This window comes from Ceratotherium simum, chromosome 16 (genome assembly GCF_057802395.1).
Source record: "Ceratotherium simum simum isolate JZ-2026a chromosome 16, ASM5780239v1, whole genome shotgun sequence".
NCBI classification, from domain to species: domain Eukaryota; kingdom Metazoa; phylum Chordata; class Mammalia; order Perissodactyla; family Rhinocerotidae; genus Ceratotherium; species Ceratotherium simum.
Window position 1 is genome coordinate 42,960,225 of NC_141915.1, and position 26,888 is coordinate 42,987,112.

General features: G+C 53.8%; 3 protein-coding genes across 12 annotated transcripts; 2 read left to right on the forward strand and 1 right to left on the reverse strand.

The window, feature by feature from the left end:
• Positions 1–19: 19 nt before the first annotated feature.
• On the forward strand, positions 20–11,892 carry ASB16 (ankyrin repeat and SOCS box containing 16). Its single transcript, XM_004432547.3, has 5 exons — positions 20–4,522; positions 6,318–6,585; positions 8,634–9,126; positions 9,516–9,629; positions 10,144–11,892. The coding sequence occupies exons 1-5, from the start codon at positions 3,634–3,636 to the stop codon at positions 10,327–10,329; spliced, it is 1,950 nt and encodes a 649-aa protein (XP_004432604.2). The 5' UTR covers positions 20–3,633; the 3' UTR covers positions 10,330–11,892.
• A 3,250-nt stretch (positions 11,893–15,142) lies between these two features.
• Positions 15,143–19,202, forward strand: TMUB2 (transmembrane and ubiquitin like domain containing 2). 4 transcript variants are annotated; one of them, XM_014789077.2, is made up of 3 exons: positions 15,143–15,225; positions 17,185–17,751; positions 18,003–19,202. In XM_014789077.2, the coding sequence occupies exons 2-3, from the start codon at positions 17,210–17,212 to the stop codon at positions 18,367–18,369; spliced, it is 909 nt and encodes a 302-aa protein (XP_014644563.2). In that variant the 5' UTR covers positions 15,143–15,225; positions 17,185–17,209; the 3' UTR covers positions 18,370–19,202. The 4 variants fall into 4 exon arrangements, with proteins under 4 accessions (XP_014644563.2, XP_087297371.1, XP_014644561.2 ...); XM_087441245.1 differs by having other exon boundaries at positions 15,185–15,279; XM_014789075.2 differs by lacking the exon at positions 15,143–15,225 and adding an exon at positions 15,287–15,500.
• Positions 19,203–19,284: 82 nt separating this feature from the next.
• ATXN7L3 (ataxin 7 like 3) lies at positions 19,285–26,888 on the reverse strand. 7 transcript variants are annotated; one of them, XM_087441230.1, is made up of 13 exons: positions 26,719–26,888; positions 25,251–25,361; positions 24,820–24,952; positions 24,446–24,617; positions 24,156–24,253; positions 23,955–23,977; positions 23,584–23,650; positions 23,348–23,433; positions 22,947–23,015; positions 22,631–22,674; positions 22,289–22,360; positions 22,038–22,195; positions 19,285–21,924 (listed from the first exon to the last, which is right to left on the reverse strand). In XM_087441230.1, exons 2-13 carry the CDS (start codon positions 25,299–25,301, stop codon positions 21,776–21,778), a joined length of 1,122 nt encoding a protein of 373 aa, XP_087297356.1. In that variant the 5' UTR covers positions 25,302–25,361; positions 26,719–26,888; the 3' UTR covers positions 19,285–21,775. The 7 variants fall into 7 exon arrangements, with proteins under 7 accessions (XP_087297356.1, XP_087297361.1, XP_087297358.1 ...); XM_087441235.1 differs by having other exon boundaries at positions 23,348–23,376; positions 23,584–23,629; positions 26,719–26,887; XM_087441232.1 differs by having other exon boundaries at positions 23,584–23,629; positions 26,719–26,887.

Sequence of the window (26,888 nt, forward strand, 5' to 3'; positions counted from 1 at the left end):
GTTCCAGGAGCCCACGTCACATTTAGTCATCATGTCTCTTTAGGCTCCTGTGGGCTGTGGCAGTTTCTCAGACTTTCCTTGTTTTTTATGACCTTGACAGCTGTGAGGAGTGCAGGTGAGGCATATTGTAGGATGCCCCTCTACTGGAATCTGTCTGATGTTTTTTCATGATTCGACGGGGGTTATGTGTTTTGGGGAGGAAGACCACAGAGGTAAGGTGCTGTTCTCATCACATCATATCAACCGTTGATGTTGACCTTGATCACCTAGCAGAGGTAGGGTTTGTCAGGTTTCTCCACTGTGAAGTGACTCTTTTTTCTTCTCCCTTTCTGTACAGTACTCTTGGAAAGGAAGTCACTATGTGCAGCCCACACGTAAGGAATGAGGAGTTATGTTCCACCTCCTTAAGGGCAGAATATCTATGTGGATTATTTGGAATTCTGCATGGGAGATTCGCCCTCATGGGTCTATTCGCCCTCATTTTTTTTTTCTTTTTTTGTGAGGAACATTGGCCCAGAGCTAATATCTGCCAATCCTCCTCTTTTTTTTTGCTGAGGAAGACTGGCCCTGGGCTAACATCCATGCCCATCTTCTTCCACCTTATATGGGACGCCGCCACAACATGGCGTGACAAGCAGTGCATCGGTGCGCGCCCGGGATCCAAACCAGTGAACCCTGGGCCGCTGCAGCAGAGCATGTGCACTTAACCACTTGTGCCACTGGGCCGGCCCCAATTCTCCCTCGTTTTTTATTCAGTCATTCCTTTGTATCAGCACAGACTCATGGGTATTTATTTTATACTTTGGGTTATAATCCAGTACTACTTTATTTATTTTGTTGCCAAGCAACTCTTCGTCACTGTAGCTTCTTTACCACCCTTCAGACCAGAGTTGGACAAGGGGCACGGGCGGGGTGTAAAAGGTCTAATTATACCAAGTTGCCAACCTTGTTTTCCTTTCTAGAATGAAGGGAAGAAAGGAACATTGTCCCAACTTCTGGTTGAGGGGGTGTAGGTTCAAGACCCCAGGCTGACTGCCAGCCTCCCCTGCCTCTGCCTCAGCATTCACTAAGCACCTGGGAGTCGGGGCCTCTCATGGGCTTGGCACTGCCCTGGGGGAAGGCGTTAATCTCCCTTTTCCCAAAGAGAAGCTGGTCCCATGGGTCCCAGTTAAGGCTGAAGTGAGCAAGTGCTTTAAGAACTCCATGTTCAGCTGGCTGCTGGTTGCAGCAGGGCCCTGTTCTAGAAGGTTTTTGTGTTCCAAGCCCAGGAGGAAGAAGGGGATACTTCACCAGCACCCTTGCCCCTTCACACTCCCATTTGCTCTTCCTGCCTGAGCAGACCATGCACTTCTTTTTCTTCCACCCACTAACTCCCTAGCTCTGCCTATGTTGCTTAGCTCTGGGCCAGAGCTCATCTACGCTGTGTGGTCTTCCTGCACCTAACCCACCCTGTGCCCCTGGTCTGCAGTGCCCTTCCCCACTCAGCCCCCTCAAGCCCTGGTCTCTACTGCTCACAGTCCTGACCGATGTCTTGGTTTCTTGTGGTGGGCTTCATCGGCCCACAGGCTCTGAGCTCCCGGAAGGCAGGTTGGGTATCCAATTGCCTGGCACTGTTCCTGCCAGTAGAACTGGGCTCCCTGTGGGCTCATGTGTGAGTTGAAGTAAAGGTCACTGTCTCTGCCCTTAGGAAGTTAAGGTTAAAGACAGGAGACAGCACATGGTCTCACTGGGGACTGAGCTATAGTCAGAGCACCTTCAGGCCTGTGTGACAAGAAGGCTACAGAGAAGCTGGGAAGGTCAGCACAGCCTTGGGCCCCACACATCATGACTGTTCTGTGCCTCAGGAGGAAGGGGACACCCACCCCCGCCTTGGCCCTTCTTGGCCCCACCCAGCCTTTCCAGCTCCCAACCCTGGGAACCTAGCTGTGGGTGCTCAGCCAGGCTGTTGGCGGGGCAATTAAAACACCGAATGGGTTCCAACAGGGTTAATCACAGCTGCATGTATAGAGGCGCCTTTCTCTGAGGATCTCCAAGCCCTTGCTGTGCATGATCTCATTCCTCCTTTGGGATTCCCCACCCTGGAATACCACCAAGAAGCTGGGGCCAGAGTGGGTGAACAGCAGAGTAAGACCAGTGCCGGAAACAGTCCAGGCTGCTGCCACCCACTTGGGCAGGCAGATGAGTGTTTCTCTGGGAGAGAACAGGGGCCCTCAGTCAATGCACTACACAGAAGAGGCCAGCCTGCTACGAGCCAGTGCTCCTAAACACCATGTCAAGACCTACTGTGTGCCCTCCCCTGCTGGGTACCAGAAACCCAGCTGAATAAATTCAGGTCCCCACATCTAGCACGGCCGACTGTCGTCTGCACTACATTGGGACAGGTGCTTCACAAAGTGCATGGAGGTCCTTCGGGAGCACTGAGTGAGCAGTGGCTGGAACCGTAGGGGCTGCTGTAGGGATGTCCCCCAGAGCAGGTGACCTTTGAGGTGGACTTTGAGGAAGGAGTCAGAAGGGAATCACAAGCAGAGGGAACCGCATGATAGGGAATGGCAGTGAAGGGTGAAGAGCTGTGATACGAACGCTGCGTGACGTGAGGCCAAACCAAGGAACTGGAGCTGAGTTGGAGAGGGCAGGTGTTGGAAGTCAGCAGAAGTTTTCAAGCTAGGGTAGTAACCGTTTTAGACAGATCTTTCCATTTGGGCAGTGGAGCAGGGGGGTTGTGGCCAGAGGAAGGAGCACCAGGTGGGAAACTGGGCTGGTCCAGGTTAAAGGCTTTGAGATGGTGACTGAAAATGTGAGAATGGGAGCTGGAACTTGTTCGTGTGAGGGAACCAGGGAGAGGAAGAAGTCAGAGATAACTGAGCAGGGGGCTGCTGCTGGGCCAGGGAGGGGAGGAAGCACAGTGGGCAGAGGAGCTAGGAGGAGCCTGCAGTGCTGGGGAAGACAAAAGAGCCACAGCCTACGGCCAGGGCGGGAAGGGGCTAGGCAGACCCTGAGGGGCCGAGGGGCCGGCCCAGCAGCACACTGGGTGAGCTCCGGGGTTAGGAGAGCTTGTGAGGCAGGGGCTGGCCTCCCTCCCACTCTCCCGTTCCCTGGCTGCCAACAGCCGCACCAGCTGGTGCTGTTTCATGGCCTTATTCCTCCCCCTAGAGGCTCCTGGAAGCAGAGCCGCTTTGTCCTGAGGGTGAATGGGTTTGTGGCTTGCAAGTTTCCGTAGCTGCAGTCCTCAGAGTTGTGAGGTCAACCCCTTGGCCCTCCTCAGGCAGGCATGTGAGCCCTTTAGGAGCTGGTGGGAGAGGGGAAACAAGACTCACTGAAGGCGGTTTCTGGAGATGATGCTGTCCTGCTTGCGGGGTGGGGAGAGGCTCTCACAACTGCCTTCGCCCTCACGTGACCGCAGGAGCTGGAGCCAAAGTGCACCATCTATGGAGTCAGGCCAACTGGGGTCCTAGTCCTGGCTCCACCCCTCACAAGCTGTGAGCCAGTAGTTTTATCTTGTTAAGCCTTAAGTTCCTCATTGATAAAACAGACATAAGACCACCATCTCAGAGGTGTTCAACTGTGATAATTAGCCTGATCATATGATTTATTGTCAAAACCAAGCTTACCGTTGACCTCAGTGAGCCAGGAAGTATGGTCACAGGAGTGAAGATGGATATGAGTGACTTTCATACCGTAAAGCCCTGTGCATACGTGTGCACATTGCCGCACATGTGCTATTCCTGCAGATGCCAGGAAGAGCTGCTCCAACCCCGTCTCAACCTGTCCTTATTTCCTGGGCTGGGGTCTGCCCTCCAGCCAACATCAGAGAGGCTCTGGCTCTTCCTCCCGGTCCTGTCCATCTTCCTGATTGACTGTTTCACTCACCTCGGACCTTGCCAACCCAAGAGGCTCACTCCAGAGAAGGGTGGATGCAGATCCTGGGGTTCAGGGGTGGCCTCCAATGAGGGCCAGCGGCCGAATCGGAGGGTATCAGCAGGGGCAGGAGCAGGCCCTAGCCCTGGGCTGGGGGTTGGCCCAACACCTTCTCTGCTCCAGGATCCTGACTCTGGGCAAACCATGTTTACCAGAGCAGCGAAGGGCCTATTTATAGCCTCAGCTGCTCCTCTCTCTGGGTCAGTGGTGAGGGGGCAGGGTGGCTCCTCAGAGCAAGGGTGGCAGTTGGGCCGAGGGAACCCAGCTCTGCTCAGCTGCCACTGCCCAGACCCCTGGCCCCACCCCATGGCAAAGGAGACTTTCCCCTTCACCTCCTCCACACTGCGCTCTCTCCGCCTGCAGCGGGAATGGCTGGAGTGGGAGGACCGGCGGCGGGCTGCGGCCCAGCAGTGCAGGAGCCAAAGGTGCCCCCCAAGTTCCCGGGCCCAACTCACTAGGCCACGCTGCTCCTGCCGCGACCCAGCTGTCCACAATGCCCTGTTCTCTGGCGACCTGCAACAGGTCCAAGCTCTGTTCCAAGATGAAGACGCTGCCAACATGATCGTGGAGACTGTGAGCAATCAGCTGGCCTGGTCGGCTGAACAGGGTAGGGAGCACCAGGTGGGGGCAAAGAGGAGGGAGAGGGAAGAGGGTCGGAGTGGGGAGAGGGGGAGAGTCTCGGTCCCATCCCCTCTCTTCAGACCATAGACTAGATCATCCCTTCCCACTGCCCATTCTAGCTCCCTCCCAAACAGAGATAAGGTATAGTTAGTGGTTCGTATGTCTTTTCAGAATTAAAGTTATGTTAACATATTAATTACACAGGAACAGTTATAGTCTAATGCAATTTTTTCTCTGAATATACATCCACACATGAATATTTTTTCTTTCATAGAATGAAATTATACTCCATATGTTATTTTATAACCTGATTTTTTCATGTAACACCTTTCTATATCAATGACCTTAAGTCCACATAATATTTTAAATAAGTGCATAAATTCTTTATTGTATGAGTGTGCCATGATTTATATAACTAGCCTCCAAACAGATTGGGTAGATTGAGTTCTTTTTTTTTTTTATTTAACTATTTATTTATTTATTTATTTATTTTTGGTGAGGAGGATTAGCCCTGAGCTAACATCTGTTGCCAATCCTCCCCTTTTTGCTGAGGAAGATTGGCCCTGGGCTAACATTCGTGCCCATCTTCCTCTACTTTATATGTGGAACGCCCGCCACAGCGTGGCTTGATAAGCGGTGCATAGGTCTGTGCCCAGGATCCGAACACTCAAACCCTGGACAGCAGAAGCAGAGCGCGCGAACTTAACCACTACACCACCGGGCCAGCCCCTATTTATTTATTTTAAATAGCAATATGATGAACATCTTTGTGTACTTGCCAGATGATTTCCTTAGGATCTCTTCTGACCAAAGGGTTTGTCCATGTAAACCAAATACCACAACTGAGATCACTCTGCTCTTCAGATTGATGGGAGACTGCCTCAACCCCCACCCATGGATATGGGGGTTCAAAAGCCTTGGAGAGCTAATGCTCTCACAGCCACCACTGGCTCCAAATTCCTGCTTGGTTTCACCTGTTAAAGATGTGACCCCACCCAGGGCATCCTGGTCTCATCCTGCAGCATTTCCATTGTCCCCCGAATGGAACTTGGCCTTAATTTCAATCCTAATAAAAAACAAAACATGTTTTACCCAAGATTTAGAAAACCCAGGGATTTACTTCGCTGTAATACAAACAACTTACACTTGGATATTAGGCATCTGTGTCTTTTGAACAAGTCTTTGGCCATTTCTATAATTCAGATCCAACACAAGTCCCATGATCAAGCCATCTCCCCACTCTTCCTTGGTGCCCTCCACCTCATATTCTCCCTCTCACCACTTCCATCCCACCCTCCCCTCCTGGCACCAGGAGTATCCTAGAACTCCAAACTCTGGCTCCTTCAGCTCTGCTCTTTGGCCACTCCCAAGCTCAGTTCCAGGCCCTCCTGTGCATACCTCCCCTCTCCCCAAGGCCAGAGCCCCAAGTGAACAAGAAGAGCCAAGGACTCCATCAGCAGCTCAAAGACCCAGAGGTTTCCTTAACAGGATTCACCCTCTTTAGTTGCCCTTGTGGTTTTAAAGAGCAGCTACCATTTTTTTTCTATGATACACATATCTATGATATGTTCTGTTACAGAGTGACAAACTGTTCTAAAAGGCTGTTCCAATTTACACTCCCAGTTGAGGGCTTGAATGAGCCCTTCTCCACAGGTACAGCCTGGCACAGCGTCTGTGCTCAGCCGAGGGTGCTGAGGAAAGGCCAGTGTCGGTTGTTCACCACAGGCTGCCCTGCCTGCTGGTCTCACACGCCGTCCCCCAACACTGCCTGCTCTCTCCAGGGTTCTGGGTGCTGACCCCCAAGACCAAGCAGACAGCGCCCCTCACCATCGCTGCAGCCCGAGGCTACACCGACTGCGCCCGCCACCTGATCCGGCAGGGAGCTGAGCTGGATGCCCGGGTCGGGGGCCGGGCAGCCTTGCACGAGGCCTGTGCCCGGGCCCAGACCGACAGTGTGCAGCTGCTGTTGGCCTTCGGCGCTAAGGCCAACGTGCTGTCTGAGGAGGGCATGACCCCCTTACACCTCTGCACAGCCCCCGAGTCCTTACAGTAGGTGCCCAGGGGTTGAGATGGTTTGGGGAGGAGGGTGTGTGTACGTATGTGTGTCTCCAGCTCACATGGCCAGAAGGGGAGAAGCACCTCACATACCCAGGTCCTCACAACAGCCTGGGAGACAGGTCTCATTCTATGGATGAGAAAACTGAGGCTCAGAAAGGTTTAGTGACTTGTCCAAGGTCACATCAGCTAAGCCCAGGAGCCAAGCCCTATTGCTTTTTGGGAAAATCCTGTTCCAGCCGTAGTCTCCTATTCTCTCTAAATCCTCTGTAGCCAAATTCCTAGCTGTTTTGAAGTAGGCACCAAGAGAGACCTAACCTGTTGTTTCCCATCCTTAGTATGAGGCCTCCACACACCTCCTCCTCCCACCTTTTTAAGGTCAACAGTTTCTTGGACCCCCTACATGATGGGATTTGCACATTTACAAATCAGGCCCACAGACAGGGCTGCAGTGGTGAGGAGTCAAGGGCTCCTGGAAGACACTCCACAGCCCATGTGCTGGGGCCCTCTGCCTGGCTAGATCTTGATCAGTGATGCAGCCAGAAGTGATCCAAATTCTCCAGCCCTTTCTTGAGTTCTTATGGGCACATGGTGTGCTTTCCAACAGACTTTATCCTTTTTTTTTTTTTAATACTTTTTTTTTTTGTGAGGCAGATCAGCCCTGAGCTAACATCCATGCCAATTCCCCTCTTTTTGCTGAGGAACACCGGCCCTGAGCTAACATCTATTGCCAATCCTCCTCCTTTTTTTCCCTTTTTCTCCCCAATGCCCCAGTAGATAGTTGTATGTTATAGTTGCACATCCTGCTAGTTGCTGTAGTGGGACGCCACCTCAGCATGGCGCAGCAAGCTGTGGGTCGATGCGCGCCCGGGATCCGAACCCGGGCCGCCAGTAGCGGAGCGCACGCACTTAACCGCTAAGCCACAGGGCCGGCCTCCAGACTTTATCCTTTTAAGTGAAGTGAGAATGGTTCCGCTTACTGGAACCCTACTGAGTGAGCTTTTCAGTGTTATTTAAATTTAGTATTTGGAAACAAAATTAGCCCATGATTAGAATTTACCGAGGAAATAAATTCAGTAGTTTATGGATGACTGGCTGCTACTCAACTCTTGGCCACTGAGCAAAGGGCCCACTGGACACGTGCACTGAAGGAGAGCTGGAATTCCGGCCATTTTGGGGAAGGACACTGGTCATCAGTGTTTCCTTGGGGTTGATGGATCTGCTCCTGAGTTTCCAGTGGCTGCCATTCTGGCTTTTTAACTATAAATGACTTTCAGTTTAGTTTCATCATTAATTTAGTTTGTCACGTGTTTGGTTTTCCCCATGGTGGTTAACGATGTCTATTTGCCTCTACAGTCTTCTGGCCTATAATTTCTCTAGGGACTACAAGACTGGGAAACATGTGCTTCCTAAAAACTTGTTTTTGTTGTTTGGTTTGTTTGTTTCCTTTAGGAGAAAGTGGAATGGGTGGGTCCCCAAGTGCCTTCCTTTGCGGGAGTGGGTGTGGGTGGTCTGCAAAGGTGGTCTTCAAGTGTGGAGGCTGGAAGAAAATAGTGGGATTTCTATTTCTTTTTCTTTCTGGCTCATAGTCTTTAATTTTTCCGTTTCATAGTGTACACAGTAGTGGGTTTTCAATTTTTTTGTGTGCTATCAAAATGTTAGAAGACCCCACTGACAAATGATTCAGAACCAGGCCTTGGAGTCCCAGTGGGACTGGGGAGTCAGGTCAGACTCTGGGAGGGCCTGTTGGAGGCAGTGAGTATTAATTCCGGTGTAACCACTCACTTGCTGGGTGTCCTTGGCTGCACTGCAAACTTTCTGGGCTGAAGTTTTTCATCTGAAGACTGAAGATGTTCCTGGTGACTTTGATGGGCCTTCGAGCTCTGCTGTCTGTTCTGTGAGTTTGATGGTGGACACCAGGCTGGCCTCGAGGCGAGGAGGGTGGGAAGAAAGGGCGTAGGGGATGGCAGCAGGCTGAGAGCTTCCCAGGCCAGGCCTTGGCCCCTCAGGATTTGCCTCGGGGCCTTGCGCCCTGCCCCCAGGTGCGCCAAGCTGCTGCTTGAGGCAGGAGGCACCGTGAACCTGGCATCGCGGGACAGCGAGGTGACGCCCCTGCACGTGGCAGCTGCTCGCGGCCTGGAGGAGCATGTGGCTCTCTACCTGGAGCACGGCGCCGACGTGGGCCTGCGCACCAGCCAGGGCGAGACCGCCCTGAATGCTGCGTGCGCGGCGGCCGAGGGCCCAGGCTGTGGCCGGCGGCACCAGGCAGCGGCGCGCCGGCTTCTGGAGGCTGGGGCTGATGCCCGGATGGCCGGGCGCAAGCGGCACACGCCGCTGCACAACGCCTGTGCCAACGGCTGCGGGGGCCTGGCCGAGCTGCTGCTGCGCCACGGGGCCTGCGCTGCAGTCCCCAACGGGGCAGGCGACACACCCATGGATTGCGCGCTGCAGGCCATCCAGGACGCCACCAACTGGGAACCCGAGGTCCTCTTCGCGGCGCTACTGGATTACGGGGCCCAGCCTGTGCAGCCTGAGGTGCGCAGGGAGGGCCTGTGAAAGGGACTTCAGTTGCGGGGTAGGGGAGAGCCTGCGGCTGGAATTGCCGTGCTGCTGGGGAAGAGAGGAGGCCAGGAGACTGAAAGCCCACCCTCTATGGCCAGAGGTCTGTCCCCATCTTGGGAAGGACCAGTGAGGACTATGGGGGAGGGTCCAAGGGAGAAAAGAGCTCCCAGGGAAACGGGCTGGGGCCTGGAGGTTGGAGCACACTTGAAGGTGGGGTAAACTGAGGCATGGAAAAGGATAAGGAGAGACTCAGATTTAGCCTCCCAGATTTGGGTGTGAGCCGTACTTTGGCCTAGGCTGTACTTAGGTCTCCCCTTGGTTGGGAGAGGCCTATGCCCCTGAGACCCTCTTTTGATTCCTAGATGCTGAAACACTGTGCCAACTTCCCTCGGGCCCTGGAAGTCCTGCTAAATGCCTACCCTTGTGTCCCATCCTGTGATACCTGGGTTGAGGCAGTGTTCCCAGAGCTGTGGCAGGTACGTCCACCCCAGGGGTCCAGCTCCTTCCTGGGCTCTAGGGGGAGATGGAGAGGAAGGATGAGCCCTAGGACTATCCCTGCAGGGTGGGCTTCCTGGAGGGAGGAGCAGGAAGGCCCCTGGGCCAGAGGAGCATGGGCAAAGTGAAACCTCTGGGTTCCGGAGTCCCCCAGTCCCCTAGCAGCTCAGAACAACCTCTACTTCCACAGCCTCTCTCTCACCTCATCAGCACAGACATTTGTCGGGCAGCTCTGATTCAGTGGGCACTGTGCCAGCGTCTTTGGAGCAGGGGTGGGTGCAGACATGGCTGAGACCCTGCCTTGCAGTGTGGTCCCAGCTCCCGTGACCTGTGCAGGGCCTCTCTGCTGCTGAATCTGAGTCCCTTGAAATGCACCAAACACTCGGGTGGGTGCATGTTGCAAAATCCCAGGGCCCCCACCACTAGGTCACTCCTAGGTGGAAGGGCAGAGTCAAGAGTATTGGACCATCTGACACTGTTCCATTCCTGGCCTAGGAGCACGAAGCCTTCTACAGATCAGCCCTGTGCATGGTGAACCAGCCAAGGCGCTTGCAGCACCTGGCCCGGCTGGCTGTGCGTGCTCAGTTGGGTAGCCGCTGCCGACAGGCTGCTGCCCGCCTCCCACTGCCCCGGCTCCTCAGGGACTACCTGCTGCTGCGTGTGGAGGGGCGCATCCAGTGAGCCCCATGTCAGGCTGCTCCCACAGCTTGTCCTGCCCCCTCCATCCGTCGTCCCCCCGCAATCCTAGAGGACCAGTCCCTGGCTCTCTTGTCCTCTCTGCATGCCCTTCCGGGCCAGCTCAGCCCTCCGCTGGCTTCTTGTTTTTTTGTTTGTTTGTTTTTTTGTGAGGAAGATCAGCCCTGAGCTAACATCCATGCCAATCCTCCTCTTCTTGCTGAGGAAGACTGGCCCTGAGCTAACATCCATGCCCATCTTCCTCCACTTTATGTGGGACGCCGCCACAGCATGGCCTGACAAGCGGTGCGTCAGTGCGCTCCCGCGATCCGAATCCGGGCCGCCAGCAGCAGAGCGCTTGCACTGAACCACTACGCCACGGGGCTGGCTCCCCCGCTGGCTTCTTGAGCCAACTGCTGACCTCCAGCTCCATTTGAGCTTTGGCTTGTCTCTCCAATGGGAAGGTTTGCAGACTCAGCCTTCACCCACCTCCTCCTCCTCCTGTGCGTAAGTGCATGATTGTCCCTCCATCCACCCAGGCCCTGAGCCAGGAGGCAGTGATCCTTGGTGCCCCCCCTCCTCTGCCATCTGTGTACCCATTCAGCCTCCTAAAGAATGACAGACTCTGTCGCTAGCTGCCCTGCCTCTGTCACTTGAAGGGAGGACCTTACTGACTGGTCTTGAAACCCATGCTCTGCAAGGATGCTGGAACGATCTTTGGGAATTACAACTCTGATCATGCCCTTGAGTGGCTCCTCACTACCTTCAGGCTAAAATCAAAACTCAACAAGGCAGACAAAGCTGCTAGCTCCAGCCTTCGCCAAGCTCTCTGGCCTCCTGACCCCTCTTCTCCCTTCTGAGGTTCCTGTAATCCAGCCTTAGTAAACTAGTTACCGGTTGTAGGATATGACCTGCTCCCCTTTGCTTCCAGACGTTTGCATGTGCTGTTCCCTCTGCTTGGTATACCCTTCCCACATTTTTGCCGTGGTCAAGGCTGACTTGATCCTCAAGACTCAGCCCAATAGCACTATCTCTGCAGAGCCTTCCTTGGTATCGCTATTATTTGATTAAGAGCCTGTGTCTGCCTCCCTAGGCTGAGACAGGACTCTATTCCTTGAACAGGCATTTCAGTAAATGGTTGTTGAGGGAGGAGTAAATGCATGATGCCTGGGACCCATTTATGGTTGTGTCCCTCCTCCCGCCCCCGAGTGATGCATGGTGTCTTAAATAGTGGTCACCAAAGTCGTGGTCTCTGAGGTCCTGTGACAGGAGGACCAACCACCAGCTGTCCCCTCTGTCTCTCACTTCCTCCTCTGGTCCCAGAATCAAATGTACCACCATTCATCTTTAAGAGGAAGCTTTTCAAGCCAAGCCAGTTTTTATGAACGCAAATAAATGATTTGTGCACAGAACCAAAGTGTGGATGTCGTTAGGTTGAATTTGGCAGAGACTCCTGTCACGCCATGTTTATTTTTTGCCCCCTGTACTCTTCTGTGGTTCCCAACTTTTCTGCACTGAGCACCTGTTACTCTTGTGATAGAAAAAAGCTTATAAGAGCAACACAAGGTCCTCGCCAGACCCCGAGCCTGTGGTACCCACTGTGGGAGGGAACTGAGGGGGGGCTCCCAGCAGCCTGTTCCCCTGTCCTTTTGCTGAGGGACCCTGGGCTCTCCACTGCCATTACCATTTGGAGTCACGCGGTAGAGATGGGGCAGGAGTCCTGGGGTCAGCCTCCTGCAGCCCAGCCTCCCCTCCTCTGTGGAGCGTTGTATCCGCGGAGATTCTCTTTCACCAACATGAAGAGTCTTTTACCTCGTTAGGCAGAGCGGCAATGTCTCCTTTCTGGATGACATTTTTGCTTTAATTTCATAGTGCCGAAAGGCCCAAGAGAAGAGAGGGAAATCCTCTCTAGTCCTGGGCACAAGCTGGAGCCTCACTCTCAGGAGAGGGTGCTGAGCTGTCCACACCTCTACAGCTGGCAGACCGCAGCGAGCATGGCCTTTTCTGTTACAACTACAACAAGATAGTTGTTTTAAAAAAAAACAAAAGATACATGTGATTATGTATGTTATTTTGGGGTAGGAGAAGATTTTTCAGGGTAAAAGCATGAAAGAAAAGATTAACAGATCTGGATACAGAAAAAGTTTAAATTTGGTTTTATAAAAACATCAAGTCATAGACACAAATAAAAAGCAAAGTATTGGAAAAAGCATCCGTAGCTAAAAGATTTCATTTCGTTGATCTGTGAGGGCAGGAATGACATCACCATTGTTGACTTGTGCCTGTACAGTGCTTTGCAGAGAGTGGACACTCACTCTGTCCAGTAAATGAATGATGATGCTCAACCTCACCAGCAATTAGGGAAATGCAAATTAAAACAACAAAAGATATCCACTAGATGGGGGGAAATTTTAAAGATTGATAATATGCAGTGCCGTGAAGATATGGAGAAATAAGTTCTTACACATCCAGTTGGTGGGAAAGGAAATTGCCTCTTTGGTGGGCGATTTAGCAGGGCCCTTGAATGTTGCTCCCCAGTTACACAAAAGCCAATGCATACGGGAATATTCATCCCAGAGTTGCTTGCAACAACTCAACATGTGGGAGGTGGTAAACAAATCCATGCTATGGAATACAATTCAGCCCTTACAAAGGGTAGTACCCACAGCAAGAAAGAACTGGGGAGGGATTCCAAGTGACCAGCGTGTGTACTGCCTTAGAAAGATTTCCAAGACTGTTGTTAAGGAGAAAAACCAGGTTGGAATACAATATGTACAGCCAACCAAACCAAACCCCAGGATTGTAGATGAATAGAAAATGGCCCGGAAGGCAGGTACCCAAGAATTCCCCTCTGGGGAGGGGAGAGGGACTGTGCCAATGGGGCTTTTTATGGTCCATGTTTGAGTTTTTTACAGATGGGTACCTCTGGATTCTTATGAAATAAAAAAAAAATCTTTTAAGAGAAGAAAAAGCAAAAGGCTCAAACAGTTAATTTACAAAGTGGTTGATAACATATGAAAAATGTACAAACTCACTAGTAATCCAATGCATGCAAATTAAAGGAACAGACACCCTTTTGCCTCTCAGATTGGCAAACATGAAATGAATAACATCTAGTGGTTAGGGAAGGAGCGCTTTTTGTTTTTTAATAAAACGGATTTACTACAAGCGTATTTAGTTAAGGCAGCATCCCAGGATTTACAGATACGTTCACCATTCTATAACCATCTTTATTGCACAACAAGGTATAAAAATACCTAAGATCAGGGGCCGGCCCCGTGGCTTAGCGGTTGAGTGCACGCACTCCGCTACTGGCGGGCCCACTTCGGATCCTGGGCACACACTGCTACTCGGGCCATGCTTAGGCGGCATCCCACATACAGCAACTAGAAGGGTGTGCAACTATGACATACAACTATTTACTGGGGCTTTGGGGAAAAAAAGAAGGAGGAGGATTGGCAATAGATGTTAGCTCAGGGCCAGTCTTCCTCAGCAAAAAAACAAAGAGGAGGATTAGCATGGATGTTAGCTCAGGGCTGATCTTCCTCACAAAAAAAAAAAAAGAAAGAAAATGTGATATATACATACCATGGAATATTATTCAGCCTTAAAAAGGAATGAAATTTTGATTTGGTCTATAACATGGATGATCCTTGAAAACATTCTAACTGAAATAAGCCACACGCAACAGGACAAATATTGTTTGATTCCACTTACATGAGATACCTAGAGTAGGCAAATTCATAGAGACAGAAAATAGAATTGAGGAGGGGAGGAATGGGTACAGGAAATGGATAGTGGTGATGCATGCACAACATTGTGAATGTACCTAACGCCGTTGTGAACTGACCACTTAAAAATGGTTAAAATGGTAAATTTTATGCAGAGTACATACTGTTTGATTCCATTTATACAAAGTGCAAAAGCAGAGAAAATTAATCTGTGGTGACAGAAGTCAGAATAGTGACTACTTTTTGGAAGTTAGTGGCTGGAAGAGGACATGAATGGGGGTTCTGGGTTCATTTTCTATTAATCTTAACGCTGGTTCCACCTGTGTTGTCAGTTGGTGAAAACCACTGAGCTCCTGCTTATGAGTTTCCCCTTGTCTTCATTATTTATGCTTCAGTCAATACTTCACCAAAAAAACAACAAAAACCCCAGCACGTCTTTAGGAAAATTTTTAATTGCAAAGATCTGGATAAGTTCTTGGAAGCTGAACCTTTTTTTTTCCTGTCTTCTTTGGGCTCCTGCTTTTCTTGTGCCCTAAGGCTGCGCTGAATCCGTGTCTTCTTTTAAATGCTTTCTCGCCTTATTTGCCAAGGTCCCACACTACCTGGGGCTGCATTCTCGGAGCACCGGATGGTGACTAAATTGTCACCTTGTCTGCCACCCGACTAGCCCTGAGTTGAATTGTTGGAGGTCAGAGAGACCGGTCCTTACTGATTCCGCTAATCCGGAGCTCTGTGCGCATCGCAGAGCAGTAATAAATCCAAACAGCTCGGAAGGCTGGGAGCAAGGCCGGGAAAGCGATGCTGGGAAAAGGGAAGCGCCGCTCGGTCTTACAGCGCGGAGCCACGCCCCTTTCCCAAGCACCTCTCCCGACCCCCTCCTGGCCCCGCCCCGCATCGCTGGGCTCCTTAGGCCCCGCCCACTAGGCTCCCTGGGCAGGGCCACGATCCCGCCAACAATGACTCCGCCCCTCCTTCCGCTGCGAAACCGGTCCCTTTTATTTAAAGAATACGTTTACGTCAGCCCGCCTTACGTAACCTTGCGTCATCAGTGCAAGGCGCGGAGGCGGGATTTCCTGTCTCTGGTTCTAACAGCTTCCGGGAGAAGCCGGAAGAGACTGGACCCTGGACAGAATCGGGGGTAGCCAGCCCCTCCCCCGGCCCCTACGGAAAGGTGAGTCCATGGGCCGTCCTGGCGGAGTCAAAACACTTAGTCTGGCCATTTCAGGTGAGGACCTCCTTCCCTATCCAGGCACGGTACCGGTCCAAGCCCCCTCTAGTTTCCCATGACTCCCCGCGTACTCAAGCCCCGCCCCCAACCCCCTGGCTCCGCCCCGAAGTTTGAGGGGTGTGGATGGTTTGTGACCCCCTTATCCGACTCTATCCCTCACGGACTGGGAGAACTGGGCTTGGGAACAACGGCCGGGACCAGGCAGCCTTTCGGCTCGGGTGGGCCCACGGACCCGTCTCCAGTTCCGCGGGAAGAGGACCGCCCAGACGCGGAGCCTTCGCCTCAGAAAAGGCAGGGTCGGGGACCCTCCTCATCGCGCGGGCAGGGTCGCTGAGAGGCTGAGGAGGGAGCAAAGGTCTCTGAGGCGGGAGCCCTGGGGTCCTGCCCGGCCCTTGCCCACGAAAGTTCCCTGTGTCTGTGCCAGTCGTCTTCGCCTCTGTTGGCCGCAGTTTCCTTTTCTGTAAACCAGGGTGAATGACATGAACCTTCATACCACCGGGGGTTAGTTGTGGGGGTGATAAATAATTGCTACCGTTTACTTATTGAACAATTGCAATGTGCGAGGCACTGTGCTAAGTATCTTGCTTCAATGATTTTCCGTCATCTTCAAAACAACCTTATGAGGTAGGTACTATTTTTAACCCCATTTTACTGATGAGAACTCTGAGGATCTGAGAAAGTTGTTCGAGGCTTCAGAGCTAGTAAGAGGCAAGACCGGGATTATAATTGGCTTTTTCTGTGACTCCAGGGCCCACGTACTAAATAAGGATGTGGAAACTATTCAGATGTTGATATATTCCACAAATATTCTTTGAACAACTACCGTGACATTATACTGGGCACTACGGTACATAGAGAAATACATGTGATCCTTGTCTTCCCAAAGATTAGTAGAGAGATGGACAGGATGATAAGTGTAATGAAGTTTTATAGGTGCTGTGAGAATAGTCTGGTAATGATAATCATCAGACTGGATTTGCCCAGGGACAGCTGTGAAAGCAGCAGATTCTCCAAGGGAAAGAGTAGGTACTCCAAGGAGCAAGCCAAGATCCTTCCTGGCTTTCTAAGAAACTGCCAGGGGAGAACCTACACAGCACAGGAAGAGAGATTGAGGTATGGATTGTGAGAGCTATTTTGGAATCTTTTCCAAATGAGTTCCACTCAGGTAATGGTTTTGAAGTTGTGAACCTGTGGTGACCCAGGAGGATGCTGTTCCTGGTGTCCATCCTGCTTTGCTCCCCAGGGCTTGCCAGAAGAGTTTCAGAGGAGGCAGGCACAATGTCTGCAGCATAGTGTCTGCTGATAGCCCCTACAGAGTTGTGTCTTTGGGGTGGTCTGACTCTGCTTTTGATGATAAATTAATTTTCTTTGGCTCTTGACATCTGGACCTAGATCTGTGACCATGAATGAGATAGGGTTCAAATGAGACAATCTGGCAAAAGTGGCTGCACTACGCCTCTAGAGGCGCCCCAAAATAAAATATTCCAGGCTTTTTGGTCTCTCGGAGGCCACGGTAGAGGCTTCTCCAAGTGATAGAAATCCTAGAGAGACTCAGGGCTCAAAGAAGCAAATGTTTTTCACCGCCTACTAAAAAGGCAACAAACAATAGCAGCAGCAGAAACAAGGCTATAAGGTTTTCCTGATGATCCATGTTCACTGGGGAGTTGGAATATGAGAGAGGAAGGGTGTGGAATTGGAAAGCTAGCGTTTCACAATAGAGGCAAAGGGTAAGTAAGTCCTTAGCTTTTAGTTGGGGGTCCAGAGTTAGGAAGGTTTTTTTCCCCCTTCTGGACACTGAACTCCATTTTCTTTCAGGGCTGGGTCACTTAGAACCTAAACAAACTAGAAACCAGGTTGCAACCCCACATGCCCTACTGATGCTATCCCCCTTTGTTCCTGCAGTGTGGACCCAGTCAGCAGCCAGGCCATGGAGCTTTCTGATGTCACCCTCATTGAGGGTGTGGGTAATGAGGTGACTGTGGTGGCAGGTGTGGTGGTGCTGATTCTAGCCTTGGTCCTAGCTTGGCTCTCTACCTACGTAGCAGACAGCAGTAGCAACCAGCTCCTGGGCACTATTGTGTCAGCTGGCGACACATCCGTCCTCCACCTGGGGCATGTGGACCATCTGGTGGCGGGCCAAGGCACCCCAGAGCCAACCGAACTTCCCCATCCATCAGAGGGTAATGATGAGAAGGCTGAAGAGGCTGGCGAAGGTGGGGGAGACTCCACAGGGGAGCCTGGAGCTGGGGGTGGTGTGGAGCCCAGCCTTGAGCATCTGCTTGACATCCAAGGCCTGCCCAAAAGACACGCGGGCCCAGAGAGCAGCAGTCCAGAGGCCCCCCTGAGATCTGAGGATCACACCTGCCTCCCTCCCAGCCCTGGCCTCATCAATGTGCGGCTCAAATTCCTCAATGACACCGAGGAGCTGGTTGTGGCCAGGCCGGAGGATACTGTGGGTGCCCTGAAGAGGTGAGTGGGCTGGGAAGTGGGAGGCTGCTCATACCCTGTGCCCCTAGCTGTTGGTTGCCTCGGAGGAGACTGGTATAGACATGGGACCAGCATGGAAGTGTCAGGTCCAGCCCCTACTAGGGGTGAGTGGGATACTTCCTTAGAAACCTACCCTTCAGTTTTCCCCCATTGCCCTGCTATGTTGGTCCAGGCCTGTTTGCCTTCTCATTCCTCGCCTTCTGTCTTTCCTTCTGTCTCTTTCATTCTTACAGTAAATACTTCCCTGGACAAGAGAGCCAGATGAAACTGATCTACCAGGGCCGCCTGCTGCAGGACCCAGCCCGCACACTGCGTTCCCTGAACATTACTGACAACTGTGTGATTCACTGCCACCGCTCACCCCCAGGGTCAGCTGTTCCAGGCCCCTCAGCCTCCCTGGCCCCCTCCTCAGGCACTGAGCCACCCAGCCTCGGTGTCAGTGTGGGCAGCCTCATGGTGCCTGTGTTTGTGGTGCTGTTGGGTGTGGTCTGGTACTTTCGTATCAATTACCGCCAGTTCTTCACAGCACCTGCCACTGTCTCCCTGGTGGGGGTCACTGTCTTCTTCAGCTTTCTGGTATTTGGGATGTATGGACGATAAGGACATAGGGAGAAAATGAAAGGCATGGTCTTCCTCCTTTATGGCCTCCCCCTTTCCTGGCCAGAGCTGGGCCCAAGGGCCTGGGAGGGAGGGGTGGAAAGGCTGTGGTAGGTCCTCCTCCATAGGCTACAGGAGGCAGATACGGGGCCTCCTCTTCACGTCCATGAGGGTACAGACATTCCCTCCATGCAAGCACAACTCAGGTGAAATGAGGATGTCGTCTTCCTTCACTTTTATGGTCCTGACGTTCAAAGCCTAGCTGGCAGCCCAGCTCAGTGGGGAGCCTGGGCTCTGAGGATTCCCTCCCAGCTGTGGCCCTAGCTCTTCCTCTTGTCTTGCATGTCTGTTCCTCAGTACCCAGGGCTGCCTGCCAGGGAGGAATATCCACCTTATGAGACTAAAATCATACAGGCCGGCAGGAAGATCGTGTCAGCTTTCCATACAGCACCCAGCTGCCTCTGCCTTCTCCCTCCATCCCTGTAGCAGGAATAGGGTGTTCTCCATGTTCTGGACAGTTTCCAGCATTCTCCATTTTTTCAAAGCACTTTGCCTGCATTTTTTTTTTAAAAAATAGTCCTTTATAGAGCTCAGTCAGGAAGGGGATTGGGGCACCAAGCCAAGCCCCCAGCATTGGGAGAGGCAGGGCCACAGCTGCTGCTACCCTAGGCCTAAGGCTGTAAGCAAGAGACAGCTCTGGCCCTCAGCCAGTGTCCTACCCTGCCCAGCTCCAAGGACGAGCTCTGGGTATGGAGCACTGGGCCCCAGGCCCTTGCCTCTGGGGCTGTTGGATGGAGGATCAGTGTTTGTGACTGAATAAAGTTCCATTTTGTGGCCGTGGAGCCTCTTTCTGTGACATTAAGAGAATGGCTTTGCTCTGCCTCTAGCAACATAGTAATGAGGGTAGGTAGACTGGGCTACCAACAGGAGATGCAGTTTATTTACACCAGCAGCCATGGGGGCAGGGGAAATACACAGCGTTTACAAAGTTAGCTACCTGTACAGGATGGATTATATATGCAAAAATAAAAATCTCAACACCACAGGACAGCGTGAGCCCCACCCCCCTCCCCCAATGACCCCAGCATGCGGTAATGCCAGGCGGGTGGCCCCTGGGCATGCGGGGGGGAGTGATGCATGGAAGGAAAAGCCACCGGCCATGGAAATTAGTACAGAACCCCCCCACACACACTCAGACACATGATAGAATACAGGGTGGACACCTAGCCGGGGTGGGGAGGATGGGAATTGACACCCACACAGCCTGCTGTTAGAGGGAGGGGAGTGGGGAGCTCCTAGCCCCTGTTCAACTACATGGTAGGGGGGGCACACTCTCCCCAGAAGGAAGGGGGTTTGCTCCCTCAGGGTCCCTGCTGGACCAAGCCCATCTCTTACCCAGCCTGGGCAGGGGGCTCTCCCCTGAGGGCGGGCCAAGCAACAATGGGGAAGTGGATGTGGACAAACCAGTTCCCAAACTACTTCCCACTTCTCCCTCCTCTGACCAGAAGAGGGAAAGGGAGAGGCCAGAGGGGAAAGGGTGTATTAGGGCCTGAGCTGCAGCTGCCTCTCAGAAGGGAGAGTGGCCCACGGCCTTCCTCCCTTCACCTTCAACTACCCCCAAGCCTTCATTCGGGAGCAGGCTGGATGCTGGCTGAGATCCTCCTTTCCCTCTGGCTTCCCCTTAGAGGGAGAAGGCTGTGGAGGGTCAAAAACAGAGGAGCCCAGGCCCCAAGATTTATTCTAACTCCTGCCAAAATTTGTTTAGCTTTTTAAAAAATAATCACAATTTGTGGGTTAAAAACCAATTTGTAACCAGGTGTCAGCTACAATCAGAACCACCCCAGGGGGAGATGGGGATTCCAGACAGGGTACTGCAGACCCATCTCCGTTGTTCCCTTAACCCTCTAGGGGCCCTAACCCAAATCAGTCCGTCCAGTCCTGGGTACTAGCTACCCAAATGTGGGATGGCTCCTCCTGGGAGGAGGGCAGGGGACACATCCAGCAAGTGCCAGAGACCATGGCTCAGGGTCAACTCCATCCCTGTGTCAGTCAGCTCTGCTCCCAGCCCAGACTGCAGTCCTCCAGCTCGGCTCCTGGGAGTGATGGTGCCTGCGTGGAGGTGGGACCATACATCTCTTCAGGATGTAGACCAGACAGGTGGGCACACTGGCATGACAGTCCCCCAGAGGAGCAATGCCTAGACATCACACCCTTTCCCCCTCCACTGACAACCCAGAACACGGAGACTACCCTCTCTTCCCACCCTACTCCTAGCAAAAGGGGAGAGGTAAAAGATCAGGATTTTCCTCAGAGCCCCAAACCACAAGTACAGAATAAATAACTTAAAAGCCGCTAAGGAAGGGGAAACAGGGCAGGCTTCGGAGGCAGGAGCATTGAGAGAGGAACTGAAGCTGGTCAAGGTGAGAGAGGGGATGGCAAGCAGCAGTTGGGAACCTGGGCTGCCCCAGTAGGGCAGTGGGGCGGGGTAGGCAGGAGGAACATGGGGCCACCCCAGGAGGGTGAGGCTGGGCCCCTTCCTGGGGCAGGGAATGAGGTAAGAAAACATTTCAAATAAAGCAGCACCGTTCCCTCTCACCTTGGGGCCCCACTCCTCACCAGCCCTGGGTCAGGGAGGAAAGGTAGGGGGGGAGTCATTTTGATACACAGCTCCCTCTTCCTACCCTTCCCTTGCCCATTCCTTGAAGCTGTAGAGGCTGGAGGCCCTTTCCTGGCACCCAACAACAAAAAGACAGCTCCTGCTGCCAAGGAGGCCCATGGGGACTGAGGGAAAAGGGCTGCCCCTGTGAGGGGCAGGGAAGGCGGCGGCAGTTCTGGACGCCCACCTCAGCAGACAGCTCGCTGTGCCTGCCTACCCCTGGGATTGGGGGCATTTGATAGGATTCTGCACACAGACAGGACACGCCCAGCCCTGCCCCTCAGCTCCAAGCACCGGACCCATTCACATTGCTGAGGGCAGCCAGGGGAGGCCTCCTCCAGGCTCAGCTTCCAACCCACAGCCTTCCGGGCAGCCACAATGCTCCTCGGCAGGGCTTAGTCCAGTTCCTGGGGTGGGGGGCAGGCAGTGCACTGGCATAGTGCCCAGGTCAGGCCCCTGGCCTAGCTGGACATCCAGTAACTCACAGAATAAATAGGAAAACTGCCTCCCCACCAAACTTATGTCCAAGGCATAATATGTCCAGGTCTGAGTCCTGCATGCCGAGAGGTGGTGCTCCATCGCAGAGGACCCTGACACCCCCCAGGGGCGCATAATTGGATCGTCTGCTTGCCTGGCCCACCAAACTTCCCAAGCCCAAACCCCCAGCAGCCGTCCATTTGCCAGGTTATGCCACCTGGGTGGGGGTCGGGAGAGAGGGCTCTGCTCAGCCAAAGGCTATCCCGTGCACCCAAGTCAATTGATGTCATCGTAGATGCTGGGCGTCGGGGGTGCCGGTGGCTTTGGCTTCTTCTTCTTGTTGGAGCCCAGGCCAGAGGCAGTCCCTACCAGGCTCAGATGAGATTTCTTTTTCTTGGTTTTCCGTGACTCGGAGCTGTTGGTACCTGAAGAGAAAGAGGCACAAGGGGTAAGGGTAGGGTTGTGGCAGGAGAGCACAAGGTGCCTCCACTCCTTCACTTCAGGCACAGAGCCCCTGGGGCCCAGCTGGATCACTTACCTAGACCCCATCCCTGATTCTCACTCGTCTTAGAGGAGCCTGAATCAGAGGGAGAGAGATCAGAGGAGCCGTCCCACTGAAGCCGGCTGATCAGGGCCTGGCTGTCAGTCATGTCAAAGCTGTCATTATCCAGGGAACTCTCGACCTCTGGAAGGACGCTGGAAAGGGGAGGGGCCAAAGAAGGGCTTTAAGGATACCAATCATCATCCTAACTTTCCACAACCCACTACTTTTCTTGGAGGGTCACTTACGTGGAGGGTCCGAGGAAGTAAATCCGCACGGTTCGCCGCTGCTCATCCGTGTGCTGGGGGCAGCGCAGGGACCTGGAGGAGAGAGAATTATCAGACCCTGACAAGGCAAGAAAGGTCTGAGGGGCTCAGGTGAAGACCCTCCCGTCAGCAGAGGCGGGAGGGATGGACACAGGGAAAGGGATGAACGGAGGGCCCTCAGATCGTGGCCTAAGGCCTGACCATTAGAGGAGGGGAGGGGAAGGGTGAGAGTCCCATTGCTCAAGACCAGGGATACACCTGACCCAGGCCCAGGGTGAGTGTGCAGGAGGGACCCCTGGCCCCCTGTCTAGGTTCTGAGCTCACCTTGTGCACATCTTCTTGGTGTGTTCAGAAATCACCCCACATTGCTGGAAGAGGAATATAAGCTGAAAGGAGGGATGGAGGGGAACCTACTCTAGACGCTAGATATTTTCTTCTGTACAAATGCTAGACTGCACAAACAGAAATGTTCCCAAGGCATCCAGAGCAGATGGTCCCGGACCACCACTGGTCAGGAAACCTAATTCCCAAGAGAGAACTATATGGCCCTGACTGCTACATCACCAGCCCCCTCCAGGGCCTTGACCACTGCCTGGGGCTCCAGCCCACTCCCAAGGGCCTCCCTTTCCCTGTCCCTCACCGTGGTGAGCAGGCTACGCAGCTCCTCTGGCCCCAAGGTCTCATAGCTGATCCCAGTTGAGTTGTTATACTGAGGGAGAAGCAGAGGTACAGGTTAGAGAAGGGGCAGCCAAACAAGGGGTGGTGGGGGTAGGGGTCAGGGTGGAGAATCAGCTCCTCTCATCCATTTCTAAGTGAGAAGGTCTTAGGACTGCCCAGCAGTTTTCCAATGATTCCGTCCATCCCACCTTGCATCACGTGGGTGAGGGGTTGGGACCCAGAAAGAACATAAATATGCAAGACCTAAATAGCCCATCTAGTGCTTCTGGCTGTCAGCATTCTGATCCCCACTTGTCCAAATCCCACCCAACTCTCACAACAAGGAAAATGAGAGGGAACCTAAGAGGGGCAGCCCCTACTCACCTTAAAAGGATCCGAATTGCTAAGTTCCCCTGAAGAAGAAAAAAGAAGGGGAAGGGTGTTTGATGCAGAGGTACAGACAGAGAACCCTGAAAATAACCAGAGAGGAAGTGGGGGTGACAGAAGGATCACAGGCCCTCCCTCAATACCCCTGTCCCCCAAGCCCCCACCTCCACCCTCCAGCAACGAGTCCCAGAAGACATAGCTAGAATCACTCCTGTTGTTCCAGCCCCACTTACCATTTTTGTGTTTTAAAGACTTGGATCTTCGAGGGGAATTGGGGTTCTGGAATGGGAGATACCATAGCTTTGGGGAAAGGGTAACGATAAGGGGGAGCCGAGAACCCAGGGAAGGAAAAAAGATTTGACAAAGAAACATCCTCAAATTCCTACTCTTCCTCCCCAGCAAGAGGCTCGTTTACCCATATTCCCTCCTCCTCCATCCCCCAAGGCCTCTGCTGCCCTCTTGCCCACCAAGACACCCTCATCCCGGAACCCAAAGAGGTACCCAATGACCTCAGACTTGAGTCAAGACACCCGAGGACTCCCTGCCCAAAGGGGAGGGTATCTGTCCTTTGCCCAATTTCCCTCATGCCTGCCCCGGCTCTCACCTTGTCTGATTTTCTTTTCTTGGCTGTGTAAGACAAAAGGATAAAGGGCAGGGTCACTTTAAGTTCCCAATCTAAAGGTACCTAAAGTACAAAGCTATAGTCTCCCCCCCATTCAAGATAACTTGTGACCATTATGTACCCAATTCCTGCTCGCCCACCTCACCCTAGTGCTCCCCAAGTTTCCCCAGATCTGCAAAACACCTTTCTTCTCTGAGCCGTAGGACCAGTCGTTGTCATTGATGTCATCGTTATCCTCTTGGTCACTCTCAGACTTGTTCATGTTGTTGCTATTGGCAATCCTACCAAGAGTAGGGAAAAGAAAAGGGTCAAGGCTGCCACCTCTCTGCCCCTAACTTCAGACGTATAATGGAGTGTCTGAGGCCAAGCATGACCCACCCTCTGTTCCCTACAAATGCCCCCAGGGGACTACACCACGGTACAGGCTGCAAAAGCTGAGCAGCTCTTGTTCTAGCAGGGGGAGGAGCCCTCACCGGCGGTTGGCGATCCGGCTGCTGTTCCGACCCATTCCCAGGCACTTCTCCAGATGGGGAGCAAAGCGGGAGGCGGCAATGCTGCGGCTGCAATTGGGGCACACACACTCCTTGCTCTTCCACTGGTTGAAAACCTGTCCAAAGATGTCCAACCCCGGCTGGTCCACGATCTCTGGGGACAGGAGAGGCGTGGCGATCAGGGCGGGCAGGGGACCCTCACCTCTTGTTTCCACCCATGGTCCCATGGCCTCTTCACATCCCCTGCCTAAGCTCACAGGAGCTCCAGGCTCTAATCTGGGGCAGTTTCCAGAGAAGGAATCTCCATGCACTCTCAGGGCAGGGCTAGACTTCTCTCCTTCAACTCTGAAGCTCACCAAAATCCTTCATGCTATCAGGGTCCGTGTCGTCCAGGAAGAAGTAGCCACACTTGACAGCCCGGTGTACCTCAAAGCAGAATCCCAAACAAGAATCCTCGACCAGGTCCGCGTATATCTCCTGAGCGATGGCCTGAGCCCAGGGGAGAACATCCACTGTCACGAGAGTCACAGCCCCCTGGACTGAGAACAACTCACACCAACCAAATCTCCTGCCAATTCACCCTGGCCAAAAATAACGCTTTCTTTGCCATTTTCCCTATCTTGACTTCGTGTTCTTTCTTCTTCCGGATCCTTGGGCCTTTTCAACTGGCTATTCCCTTTAAGGAACAAGGCTGACTACCCCAATTCCTCTTTGGTGTGGATGCCAGATATAGCGACGTAGAGACATCGAGAGAAAGAGCTAGAGGCACACGTGGGGGAGCCCTCACCTCTAGTTTGCTGGTATCCAGGCCAGACAAAGACATTTCCTCCATTTTCATTTGTAAACTCTTGTGGAGACGGCGCTCTGACTGCTCATAGCACAGCGGGCGGCAACACGGCTGCACACACGGGGGTGGGGGTGTTGGTGTGAGTCCAAGACACCTCTGAAGACTGCCACCTCCCCTCCGTACCTTGCTGCCCAGAGCTTCATCCTGGCATCAGGATATACCCCTCCCTAAGGCCTAGGCTCACTAAGTCTGGATGGTCCTTCAGGGTCTGAAACCCAGAGGCAGCCTAGTCCTTCCCAGGCCTGAACTCAGGCCCTGGACTCTACTGCCAATCAGAGTCTGGGTCTATAGGAGGCAGCAGCTCACCCCAGGTCCCCAAAACTCAAACCCCTCTTCCATACCCATGGTGCAATGCAGCAGGGGGAGGAGAAGGAACTCTAAGGCCTCAGAGCAAACCCACAGGGTGTGGCAAAGAACTGCACAGACTCCTAAATACAGCCCCCCCTTCCCTAGGCTCTCCTCGGAGTCACCTCTGCTTTCAGCCAGGATGTCCACTTGGGGGGGTACTGCTACCAGAAGTAGGAATGGCCCTAGGACCCGACAACCTTCACCCCACTCTGTCTTCCCCTGAAATAAGCCTGCCACTACAGGAGGGGAGCAGAGCCCACAGAAACCTGGAGCTCAAGGGGCATTTCTAGCCACCTAGAGCAAGACGGGGTAGAGCTCGGTGGGATGGCATGCCATGCCAGGAGTGGGCACTGCCCTTACCTGTTCTCCTTTTAGATAACCACTCTCCCTCCCTCAGGACCAGCCCGGAAGTCTCTCCAAGAGCCCCAAAGTCCAGGAATCCTCACCAAAGGATTCAGAAACCGCCCACAGTCCGGGGCCCCTCTGAACGGTGGGTACGAGTTTAAGGAGCTGCCGGCCTCGAGTGGGGTGGGGACTGACAAATGAGCCAGGGGCACTGGGGAGGGTAGGAGGCCGGGCCTCGGCTCTTCCCCCGTCCCTGCGGCACTGCTGCTGCATCATACCGACTGGGGGGAGGAGAGCCGAGCCGCCGGAGGCCGGCGCCGGCCCGGGACAGATCGACCCCTAGAGAGTGGGCAGAGTGGGACGCGTCCCGGCCCCTCTCCTTCCCCGCCCGCCGACAGCCCCGGCCGGCCGGGGAGAGGAGTCCGGGAGGGTGTCTCTATTGTCCCGGGGGCTAGGGCCTGGCTCCCTAACAAAGGCCCCGCGCCCCCTCCCCGGCTGGCCCTGCCCCGCCCAGGGGGGACCCAGACAGGGGGAGAGCAGGGGGCCCCGGCCGGGCCGGGAAGCCGGGGGAAGCCGGGCGTTTCCGCGTCGGCCCGGGGGGAGGGGAAGGGGCGCTGACCCAGACCTGGGGGGAGGGGGCCCAAGCCCCGCCTCGGGCCCCGCCCCCCGCCCCCCGCAGGCCCCTCCCCCGTCCCCGTCTCCGTCCCGTACTCACCCCGCCCGGGGGGCCGCGCCGGGGCCCGGCGGCCTCTCAGGGCCGCGTCCTCCGGCGGCGGCGGCGGCGGCGGCTGCTCCGGAGCCCCATGTCCGTCGGTCCGTCCTCGCCTCTCCCCGGGGCCCAGGGCCCGGGGCCGGGGGGTCGGGCCGCCCCCCCGCCTCGCCGCC

Bases quoted from the DNA above. Each gene is read 5' to 3' on its own strand.
- ASB16 (XM_004432547.3), top strand. From the start codon at position 3,634: ATGGTCACAGGAGTGAAGATGGATATGAGTGACTTTCATACCGTAAAG. The intron at 4,523-6,317 runs GTAGGGAGCACC...TGCTCTCTCCAG, and splicing joins GGCCTGGTCGGCTGAACAGG to GGTTCTGGGTGCTGACCCCC. The intron at 9,127-9,515 runs GTGCGCAGGGAG...TTTGATTCCTAG, and splicing joins CCCAGCCTGTGCAGCCTGAG to ATGCTGAAACACTGTGCCAA.
- TMUB2 (XM_014789075.2), top strand. From the start codon at position 15,406: ATGGTTTGTGACCCCCTTATCCGACTCTATCCCTCACGGACTGGGAGA. The intron at 15,501-17,184 runs GTGGGCCCACGG...TTGTTCCTGCAG, and splicing joins CAGGCAGCCTTTCGGCTCGG to TGTGGACCCAGTCAGCAGCC. The intron at 17,752-18,002 runs GTGAGTGGGCTG...TCATTCTTACAG, and splicing joins ACTGTGGGTGCCCTGAAGAG to TAAATACTTCCCTGGACAAG.
- ATXN7L3 (XM_087441230.1), bottom strand. From the start codon at position 25,301: ATGAAAATGGAGGAAATGTCTTTGTCTGGCCTGGATACCAGCAAACTA. The intron at 23,434-23,583 runs GTAAGTGGGGCT...GGTTATTTTCAG, and splicing joins GTCTTTAAAACACAAAAATG to GGTTCTCTGTCTGTACCTCT. The intron at 22,196-22,288 runs GTAAGTGACCCT...TCCCCTTTCCAG, and splicing joins TACTTCCTCGGACCCTCCAC to CGTCCTTCCAGAGGTCGAGA.